The sequence below is a fragment of the Rhinoderma darwinii genome, unplaced genomic scaffold, assembly GCF_050947455.1.
Source record: "Rhinoderma darwinii isolate aRhiDar2 unplaced genomic scaffold, aRhiDar2.hap1 Scaffold_440, whole genome shotgun sequence".
NCBI lineage: Eukaryota > Metazoa > Chordata > Amphibia > Anura > Rhinodermatidae > Rhinoderma > Rhinoderma darwinii.
In genome coordinates, this window is record NW_027463871.1 from 95,202 (window position 1) to 107,742 (window position 12,541).

Sequence of the window (12,541 nt, forward strand, 5' to 3'; positions counted from 1 at the left end):
CATTATACTATACAGAGACCCCACCTCATTATACTATACAGAGACCCCATCTCATTATACTATACAGGGACCCCATCCCATTATACTATACAGAGACCCCAGCTCATTATACTAGACAGAGACCCCCATCTCATTATACTATACAGAGACCCCATCTCATTATACTATACAGAGACTCCCACCTCATTATACTATACAGAGACCCCATCTCATTATACTATACAGAGACCCCCATCTCATTATACTATACAGAGACCCCCATCTCACTATACTATACAGAGACCCCATCTCATTATACTATACAGAGACCCCCATCTCATTATACTATACAGAGACCCCATCTCATTATACTATACAGAGACCACATCTCATTATACTATACAGAGACCCCCATCTCACTATACTATACAGAGACCCCATCTCACTATACTATACAGAGACCCCATCTCATTATACTATACAGAGACCCCATCTCACTATACTATACAGAGACCCCATCTCATTATACTATACAGAGACCCCATCTCATTATACTATACAGAGACCCCATCTCATTATACTATACAGAGACCCCATCTCACTATACTATACAGAGACCCCATCTCACTATACTATACAGAGACCCCCATCTCACTATACTATACAGAGACCCCCATCTCATTATACTATACAGAGACCCCCATCTCATTATACTATACAGAGACCCCCACCTCATTATACTATACAGAGACCCCATCTCATTATACTATACAGAGACCCCATCTCATTATACTATACAGAGACCCCATCTCACTATACTATACAGAGACCCCACCTCATTATACTATACAGAGACCCCATCTCATTATACTATACAGAGACCACATCTCATTATACTATACAGAGACCCCATCTCACTATACTATACAGAGACCCCATCTCACTATACTATACAGAGACCCCATCTCACTATACTATACAGAGACCCCATCTCACTATACTATACAGAGACCCCCATCTCACTATACTATACAGAGACCCCCATCTCACTATACTATACAGAGACCCCATCTCGTTGCCTGGATTACGGATGACATCATCGGGTATCTGGTATAATATCGGGGGGGGGGGGAGGGGGGGAGAGTTATTTCTGTGCTGGAATTTGTTACTTTGTGTCCTTTCAGCTCCATATGCATCAGCTGTTCCAGGGGGCGGGGTCTGTGTGATGGATCGGCGGGGGGACCACAGCACAAGATGCTGCAGGAAGCAGTTACCATGGCGACCAGAGAGCGAGCGAGAGGGATGTGAGACGAGGGAGAGAAAGGAAGACACGAAACAGAGGAAAATACTGACAGACACGAGACAGACGGCGACATGTCAGAATCCGGGGCCGGGGGCAGCTCCGTCTACGACACCAGCTCCCTCCTGCAGTATTGTAATGGTAAGTGCCCCCTCTGCCCTCGCCGATACATATCCCACCCCAGGACTGAGGGACCAAAATAGCCATCATGGACTCGGCATCTCATGACAAGGATCTGAGCCATCCGGAGGTGGCGGAGAGGATGGCAGCGCCTGGTGCCATCAGTGCCGGGGGAGGGGACGTTGTGCAGATGGGCAAGGGGGGGGTATGAAGGCCCTTTGAGGACGGGGGAGGGGATGTATAATTTATAATGATCTTTAACTGCCATTGAAATACATTGTGAGGGATGATGAGACGATGATTAACCCTGTATGTGAGGAGGGGTCACTAACATGTAATCCCCCCCAGATGACGGCCTCTCAGGTCCCAGCGCAATGGACACCGATGACCGGATATCAAATGTGGAGCAGAGGCTTCAGCTGCAGGAGGACGAGATGCAGGTGCTGCGAGCGGCCCTGAGCGACGCCCTGCGGAGGCTGCGGGTGTGCGAGGAGAAAGGAGACCCTCTACGGGGGCGACAAGGTGAGGGAAGCATGAGAGGAGCGGGCCACCCCCACAGCGCCATTCCTGCGCTCAGTCCGGTTATCTCCGGCGGCTTTCATTCTATTGCACATCGTGTGTTGGTTCGGCCGGGACTTTTTGCTCTCGGGGCTTATTCACATGTCGCACGGTCACCGTGTTTTGAACGCTGTCATTTTTTATAACTGTTACATTAAAATTGATGAAAAAAAATAAAAAATCCACTTCGCCATTCCCTGCGTCGTCTCACGTCGGCGTCGTTACCTTCAATAAGGAAAATGTGGCGAAAACGGCAAATAAAATCTGTAGTTGTGACGTCACATGCGCCATAGTGACAACCCTGCAAACCGTGCCCAGTCCAAGAGTCAGCAAACACGGCCTGCAGGTACGGAGGTGGCGCCATCGTTCTCATGCTGCAGCGGCGCCGCGCTCGGTGGCAGAAAATGTTGGGATTTGTAGTTTAACCATCGAGAACAAATAGTTACGTGACGGGGGAGGGGCATTCACTAAACAACTGGTCAAATGGCCGCAAACATTGAAGTAAAACGACCGACCCTGATCAGAAGAGACATCAAGCGGGACCCCAAAACCACGGCAATCAATAAAAGACGCCGATGCCGAAACTGTCACTTTTATATTTCATCGTATCAACGAGCTCCGGACTCCTCTCCATCGTATCACCGAGCTCCGGACTCCTCTCCATCGTATCACCGAGCTCCGGACTCCTCTCCATCGTATCACCGAGCTCCGGACTCCTCTCCATCGTATCACCGAGCTCCGGACTCCTCTCCATCGTATCACCGAGCTCCGGACTCCTCTCCATCGTATCACCGAGCTCCGGACTCCTCTCCATCGTATCACCGAGCTCCGGACTCCTCTCCATCGTATCACCGAGCTCCGGACTCCTCTCCATCGTATCACCGAGCTCCGGACTCCTCTCCATCGTATCACCGAGCTCCGGACTCCTCTCCATCGTATCACCGAGCTCCGGACTCCTCTCCATCGTATCACCGAGCTCCGGACTCCTCTCCATCGTATCACCGAGCTCCGGACTCCTCTCCATCGTATCACCGAGCTCCGGACTCCTCTCCATCGTATCACCGAGCTCCGGACTCCTCTCCATCGTATCACCGAGCTCCGGACTCCTCTCCATTGTATCACCGAGCTCCGGACTCCTCTCCATTATATCACTGATCTTAGGAGTAATAGATGAATAGCTGTGACTGTATATAAGATGTGTGGATCTCATGTCTGATCACAGTGTAATTATATTATATATCAGTGATGTCAGTAACAGGGGGCGGGGCTGTGACAACCTCTCACACATGATATACAGGCTGGTTGTCAGTAGTAATAGATGAATAGCTGTTACTGTATATAAGATGTGTGGATCTCATGTCTGATCACAGTGTAATTATATTATATATCAGTGATGTCAGTAACAGGGGGCGGGGCTGTGACAACCCCTCACACATGATATACAGGCTGGTTGTCAGTAGTAATAGATGAATAGCTGTTACTGTATATAAGATGTGTGGATCTCATGTCTGATCACAGTGTAATTATATTATATATCAGTGATGTCAGTAACAGGGGGCGGGGCTGTGACAACCTCTCACACATGATATACAGGCTGGTTGTCAGTAGTAATAGATGAATAGCTGTGACTGTATATAAGATGTGTGGATCTCATGTCTGATCACAGTGTAATTATATTATATATCAGTGATGTCAGTAACAGGGGGCGGGGCTGTGACAACCTCTCACACATGATATACAGGCTGGTTGTTAGTAACAGGGGGCGGGGCTGTGACAACCTCTCACACATGATATACAGGCTGGTTGTCAGTAGTAATAGATGAATAGCTGTTACTGTATATAAGATATGTGGATCTCATGTCTGATCACATGTAATTATATTATATATCAGTGATGTCAGTACAGGGGGCGGGGCTGTGACAACCCCTCACACATGATATACAGGCTGGTTGTCAGTAGTAATAGATGAATAGCTGTGACTGTATATAAGATGTGTGGATCTCATGTCTGATCACATGTAATTATATTATATATCAGTGATGTCAGTAACAGGGGGCGGGGCTGTGACAACCTCTCACACATGATATACAGGCTGGTTGTCAGTAGTAATAGATGAATAGCTGTTACTGTATATAAGATGTGTGGATCTCATGTCTGATCACAGTGTAATTATATTATATATCAGTGATGTCAGTAACAGGGGGCGGGGCTGTGACAACCTCTCACACATGATATACAGGCTGGTTGTCAGTAGTAATAGATGAATAGCTGTTACTGTATATAAGATGTGTGGATCTCATGTCTGATCACAGTGTAATTATATTATATATCAGTGATGTCAGTAACAGGGGGCGGGGCTGTGACAACCTCTCACACATGATATACAGGCTGGTTGTCAGTAGTAATAGATGAATAGCTGTTACTGTATATAAGATGTGTGGATCTCATGTCTGATCACAGTGTAATTATATTATATATCAGTGATGTCAGTAACGGGGCGGGGCTGTGACAACCTCTCACACATGATATACAGGCTGGTTGTCAGTAGTAATAGATGAATAGCTGTGACTGTATATAAGATGTGTGGATCTCATGTCTGATCACAATGTAATTATATTATATATCAGTAATGTCAGTAACAGGGGGCGGGGCTGTGACAACCTCTCACACATGGTATACAGGCTGGTTGTCAGTAGTAATAGATGAATAGCTGTGACTGTATATAAGATGTGTGGATCTCATGTCTGATCACATGTAATTATATTATATATCAGTGATGTCAGTAACAGGGGGCGGGGCTGTGACAACCTCTCACACATGATATACAGGCTGGTGGTCAGTAGTAATAGATGAATAGCTGTTACTGTATATAAGATGTGTGGATCTCATGTCTGATCACAGTGTAATTATATTATATATCAGTGATGTCATCAGTAACAGGGGGCGGGGCTGTGACAACCTCTCACACATGATATACAGGCTGGTTGTCAGTAGTAATAGATGAATAGCTGTTACTGTATATAAGATGTGTGGATCTCATGTCTGATCACAGTGTAATTATATTTTATATCAGTGATGTCAGTAACAGGGGGCGGGGCTGTGACAACCTCTCACACATGATATACAGGCAGGTTGTCAGTAGTAATAGATGAATAGCTGTTACTGTATATAAGATGTGTGGATCTCATGTCTGATCACATGTAATTATATTATATATCAGTGATGTCAGTAACAGGGGGCGGGGCTGTGACAACCTCTCACACATGATATACAGGCAGGTTGTCAGTAGTAATAGATGAATAGCTGTTACTGTATATAAGATGTGTGGATCTCATGTCTGATCACAGTGTAATTATATTATATATCAGTGATGTCAGTAACAGGGGGCGGAGCTGTGACAACCTCTCACACATGATATACAGGCTGGTTGTCAGTAGTAATAGATGAATAGCTGTTACTGTATATAAGGTGTGTGGATCTCATGTCTGATCACATGTAATTATATTATATATCAGTGATGTCAGTAACAGGGGGCGGGGCTGTGACAACCTCTCACACATGATATACAGGCTGGTTGTCAGTAGTAATACATGAATAGCTGTTACTGTATATAAGATGTGTGGATCTCATGTCTGATCACATGTAATTATATTATATATCAGTGATGTCAGTAACAGGGGGCGGGGCTGTGACAACCTCTCACACATGATATACAGGCTGGTTGTCAGTAGTAATAGATGAATAGCTGTTACTGTATATAAGGTGTGTGGATCTCATGTCTGATCACAGTGTAATTATATTATATATCAGTGATGTCAGTAACAGGGGGCGGGGCTGTGACAACCTGTCACACATGATATACAGGCTGGTTGTCAGTAGTAATAGATGAATAGCTGTGACTGTATATAAGATGTGTGGATCTCATGTCTGATCACATGTAATTATATTATATATCAGTGATGTCAGTAACAGGGGGTGGAGCTGTGACAACCTCTCACACATGATATACAGGCTGGTTGTCAGTAGTAATAGATGAATAGCTGTTACTGTATATAAGATGTGTGGATCTCATGTCTGATCACAGTGTAATTATATTATATATCAGTGATGTCAGTAACAGGGGGCGGGGCTGTGACAACCTCTCACACATGATATACAGGCTGGTTGTCAGTAGTAATAGATGAATAGCGGTTACTGTATATTGTAGTTATTTTATATTGACGCCTTTGTGCATTTATGACTTTTTCAGGGGCCCATATTGTGAAACCTCCGCCCCGTTCTTCTCAAAATGGCATGGCCGCACGCAGGAGGAGTGGTATGTCTACCTCGCCTTCATCTCCTAAAAAAGGAGGGATCCCAGCCTTCTCTAAAAGGTAAAGATCCATTCCATGAATTTGTATAATTGCTCTGCTGTGCCTGCAGACCTCACATCACCCTAAAGGGGGAGCCATTTCCTAAACATAAGGAAACCTCCCTTTACATATTCCCAAGTCCTTCATATCCGCTGTGTCCTTACAGCACATTAAAGACTATGGAACCTTCTGTACAATATTTGTAGTGATGTCACATTACTAGTACTCCCGGCTGCAGCCAGCAGAGGGCAGCAAAACTGCACAGTGTTGGCTCTGAGGTCCTTGCTGCTCCGTGAGGTTGGACACTGTCACTGGGGACTTTAGGCGGATGCAAAGTATAATACTATGTGGGCACTGTATGACACTATGAGGGTACTGTATGACACCATGTGGGCACTGTATGACACCATGTGGGCAGTGTATGACACCATGTGGACAGTGTATGACACCATGTGGGCACTGTATGACACCATGTGGGCACTGTATGACACTATGTGGGCACTGTATGACACTATGTGGGCACTGTATGACACTATGTGAGCAGTGTATGACACAATGTGGGCAGTGTATGACACCATGTGGGCAGTGTATGACACCATGTGGGCAGTGTATGACACCATGTGGACTGTGTATGACACCATGTGGGCACTGCATGACTATGTGGGCAGTGTATGACACTATGTGGACACTGTATGACACTATGTGGGCACTGTATGACACTATGTGGGCAGTGTATGACACCATGTGGACTGTGTATGACACCATGTGGACTGTGTATGACACCATGTGGGCACTGCATGACTATGTGGGCAGTGTATGACACTATGTGGACACTGTATGACACCATGTGGGCACTGTATGACACTATGTGGGCACTGTATGACACTATGTGGGCAGTGTATGACACTATGTGAGCAGTGTATGACACTATGTGGACACTGTATGACACTATGTGGACACTGTATGACACTATGTGGGCACTGTATGACACTATGTGGGCAGTGTATGACACCATGTGGACTGTGTATGACACCATGTGGACTGTGTATGACACCATGTGGGCACTGCATGACTATGTGGGCAGTGTATGACACTATGTGGACACTGTATGACACCATGTGGGCACTGTATGACACCATGTGGGCACTGTATGACACTATGTGGGCAGTGTATGACACTATGTGAGCAGTGTATGACACAATGTGGGCAGTGTATGACACAATGTGGGCAGTGTATGACACAATGTGGGCAGTGTATGACACCATGTGGACTGTGTATGACACCATGTGGACACTGCATGACACTATGTGGGCACTGTATGACACAATGTGGGCAGTGTATGACACCATGTGGGCAGTGTATGACACCATGTGGGCAGTGTATGACACCATGTGGGCAGTGTATGACACCATGTGGACTGTGTATGACACCATGTGGGCACTGCATGACTATGTGGGCAGTGTATGACACTATGTGGACACTGTATGACACCATGTGGGCACTGTATGACACTATGTGGGCACTGTATGACACTATGTGGGCACTGTATGACACTATGTGGGCACTGTATGACACTATGTGGGCAGTGTATGACACCATGTGGGCAGTGTATGACCCTATGTGGGCAGTGTATGACCATGTGAGCAGTGTATGACACCATGTGGGCACTGCATGACTATGTGAGCAGTGTATGACACTATGTGAGCAGTGTATGACACTATGTGGGCACTGTATGACACTATGTGGGCACTGTATGACACTATGTGGGCACTGTATGACACTATGTGGGCACTGTATGACACTATGTGACCAGTATATGACACTATGTAGGCAGTGTATGACCCTATGTGGGCAGTGTATGACCATGTGAGCAGTGTATGACACCATGTGGGCACTGTATGACACTATGTGGGCACTGTATGACACTATGTGGGCACTGTATGACACTATGTGAGCAGTGTATGACACTATGTGGGCACTGTATGACACTAAGTGAGCAGTGTATGACACTATGTGGGCACTGTATGACACTATGTGAGCAGTGTATGACACTATGTGAGCAGTGTATGACACTATGTGGGCAGTGTATGACTATGTGGGCAGTGTATGACTATGTGGGCAGTGTATGACTATGTGGGCAGTGTATGACACTGTGGGCAGTGTATGACTATGTGGGCACTGTATGACTCTATGGGGGCACTGAATGACACTATGGGGGCACTGAATGACACTATGGGGGCACTGTATGAGACTATGTGGACACTGTATGACAATATGTGGGCACTGTATGAAACTATGTGGGCACTGTGTGACACTATCCGGGCACTGTATATGACTTCATGGGCACTTTATGACACTATGCGGGCACTGTATGGCACTATGCGGGCACTGTATGGCACTATGCGGGCACTGTATGACAATGAGGGCACTGTATGACACTATGTGGGCACTGTATGACTATGTGGGCACTGTATAACACTATTTGGGAATTGTCTGACACTATGTGGGCACTGTAACTCTATGTGGGCACTGTATGGCACTGTGTGGGCACTGTGTGACACTATCGGGCCACTGTGACATTATCGGGGCACTGTATATGACTATGTGGGCACTGTATGACACTATGTGGGCACTGTATGACACTATGTGGGCAGTGTATGACTATGTGGGCAGTGTATGACACTATGTGGGCACTGTATGACTATGTGGGCACTTATGACTATGTGGGCACTTATGACTATGTGGGCACTTATGACTATGTGGGCACTTATGACTATGTGGGCACTTATGACTATGTGGGCACTGTATGACTATGTGGGCACTGTATGACACCATGTGGGCAGTGTATGACACTATGTGGGCACTGTATGACACTATGTGGGCAGTGTATGACTATGTGGGCAGTGTATGACTATGTGAGCAGTGTATGATACCATGAGGGCACTGTATGACACTATGAGGGCACTGTATGACACTATGAGGGCACTGTATGACACTATGAGGGCACTGTATGGCACTATGAGGGCACTATGCGGGCACTGTATGGCACTATGCGGGCACTGTATGACACAATGAGGGCACTGTATGACACTATGTGGGCACTGTATAACACTATTTGGGAATTGTCTGACACTATGTGGGCACTGTATAACTCTGTGTAGGCACTGTGTGGGCACTGTATGGCACTATGTGGGCACTGCATGACTATGTGGGAACTGTATGACACCATGTGGGCAGTGTATGACACCATGTGAGCAGTATATGACACTATGTGGGCAGTGTATGACTATGTGGGCAGTGTATGACTATGTGGGCAGTGTATGACTATGTGGGCAGTGTATGACTATGTGGGCAGTGTATGACTATGTGGGCACTGAATGACTCTGTGGGGGTACTGAATGACACTATGTGGGCACTGTGTGAGACTACGTGGGCACTGTATGACAATATGTGGGCACTGTATGAAGCTATGTGGGCACTGTGTGACACTATGTGGGCACTGTGACACTATCCGGGCACTGTATATGACTACATGGGCACTTTATGACACTATGAGGGCACTGTATGACACTATGAGGGCACTGTATGACACTATGTGGGCAGTGTATGACACCATGTGGGCAGTGTATGACACCATGTGGGCAGTGTATGACACCATGTGGGCACTGTATGACACTATGTGGGCACTGTATGACACTATGTGGGCACTGCATGACTATGTGGGCAGTGTATGACACTATGTGGGCACTGTATGACACTATGTGAGCAGTATATGACACTATGTGAGCAGTATATGACACTGTGTGGGCAGTGTATGACTATGTGGGCAGTGTATGACTTTGTGGGCAGTGTATGACTATGTGGGCACTGAATGACTCTATGGGGGCACTGTGTGACACTATGTGGGCACTGTATGACAATATATGGGCACTGTATGACAATATGTGGGCACTGTGTGACACTATGTGGGCAGTGTATGACTTTGTGGGCAGTGTATGACTATGTGGGCACTGAATGACTCTATGGGGGCACTGTGTGACACTATGTGGGCACTGTATGACAATATATGGGCACTGTATGACAATATGTGGGCACTGTGTGACACTATGTGGGCACTGTGTGACACTATCCGGGCACTGTATATGACTACATGGGCACTTTATGACACTATGAGGGCACTGTATGACACTATGTGGGCACTGTATGACACTATGTGGGCACTGTATGACTATGTGGGCACTGTATAACACTATTTGGGAATTGTCTGACACTTTGTGGGCACTGTATAACTATGTGGGCACTGTATGGCACTGTGTGGGCACTGTATGGCACTATGTGGGCACTGTATGACATTATCGGGGCACTGTATATGACTATGTGGGCACTGTATGACACTAGGAGGGCACTGTATGACACTATGTGGGCACTGTATGGCACTATGTGGGCACTGTGTGACACTATGAGGGCACTGTGTGACACTATGAGGGCACTGTGTGACACTATGAGGGCACTGTGTGACACTATGAGGGCACTGTATGACACTATGTGGGCACTGTATGACTATGTGGGCACTGTATAACACTATTTGGGAATTGTCTGACACTATGTGGGCACTGTATAACTGTGTAGGCACTGTATAGGCACTGTATGGCACTATGTGGGCACTGTATGGCACTATGTGGGCACTGTATGGCACTATCGGGGCACTGTGACATTATCGGGGCACTGTATATGACTATGTGGGCACTGTATGACACTAGGAGGGCACTGTATGACACTATGTGGGCACTGTATAACTATGTGGGCACTATATGGCACTATGTAGGCACTGCATGACTATGTGGGCAGTGTATGACACTATGTGGGCACTGTATGACACCATGTGGGCACTGTATGACACCATGTGGGCAGTGTATGACACCATGTGGGCAGTGTATGACACCATGTGGGCAGTGTATGACACCATGTGGGCAGTGTATGACACCATGTGGGCACTGTATGACACCATGTGGGCGCTGTATGACACCATGTGGGCACTGTATGACACCATGTGGGCACTGTATGACACCATGTGAGCACTGTATGACACTATGTGGGCACTGCATGACTATGTGGGCACTGTATGACACCATGTGGGAACTGTATGACACCATGTGGGCACTGTATGACACCATGTGAGCAGTATATGACACTATGGGGGCACTGTATGACACTATGGGGGCACTGTATGACACTATGGGGGCACTGTATGACACTATGGGGGCACTGTATGACACTATGGGGGCACTGTATGACACTATGGGGGCACTGTATGACACTATGGGGGCACTGTATGACACTATAGGGGCACTGTATGACACTATAGGGGCACTGTATGACACTATAGGGGCACTGTATGACACTATAGGGGCACTGTATGACACTATAGGGGCACTGTGTGACACTATGTGGGCACTGTGTGACACTATGTGGGCACTGTATGACAATGTGGGCACTGTATGACAATATGTGGGCACTGTGTGATACTATCCGGGCACTGTATATGACTACATGGGCACTTTATGACACTATGAGGGCACTGTATGACACACTGAGGGCACTGTATGACACATTGAGGGCACTGTATGACTATGTGGGCACTGTATGACTATGTGGGCACTGTATGACTATGGGGGCACTGTATGACTATGTGGGCACTGTATGACTATGTGGGCACTGTATAACACTATTTGGGAATTGTCTGACACTTTGTGGGCACTGTATAACTATGTGGGCACTGTATGGCACTGTGTGGCACTATATGGGCACTGTATGACATTATCGGGGCACTGTATATGACTATGTGGGCACTGTATGACACTAGGAGGGCACTGTATGACACTAGGTGGGCACTGTATAACTATGTGGGCACTGTATGGCACTGTGTGGGCACTGAATGACACTATCGGGGCAATGAGTGACACTATCGGGGCAATGAGTGACACTATGTGGGCACTGTATGGCACTATGTGGGCACTGTATGGCACTATGTGGGTACTGTGTGACACTATCGGGGCACTGTGACATTATCGGGGCACTGTATATGACTATGTGGGCACTGTATGACACTAGGAGGGCACTGTATGACACTATGTGGGCACTGTATAACTATGTGGGCACTGTATGGCACTATGTAGGCACTGCATGACTATGTGGGCAGTGTATGACACTATATGGGCACTGTATGACACCA

The 12,541-nt window shown here is 46.8% G+C and overlaps 1 protein-coding gene across 3 annotated transcripts in view; it reads left to right on the forward strand.

Moving 5' to 3' along the window:
- The first annotated feature begins 1,225 nt into the window (after positions 1–1,225).
- Positions 1,226–12,541, forward strand: part of LOC142714081 (echinoderm microtubule-associated protein-like 2) — an 86,520-nt gene continuing 75,204 nt past the window's right edge. The window contains exons 1-3 of one of the 3 annotated variants that reach the window (XM_075848638.1): positions 1,226–1,420; positions 1,748–1,921; positions 6,207–6,330. In XM_075848638.1, coding sequence (XP_075704753.1) covers positions 1,354–1,420; positions 1,748–1,921; positions 6,207–6,330 — 365 coding nt within the window. In that variant the 5' untranslated portion in view covers positions 1,226–1,353. Of the gene's footprint in view, positions 1,421–1,747; positions 1,922–6,206; positions 6,331–12,541 lie in introns of those variants that run through there. The other 2 variants (XM_075848639.1, XM_075848641.1) reach the window with 2 other exon arrangements.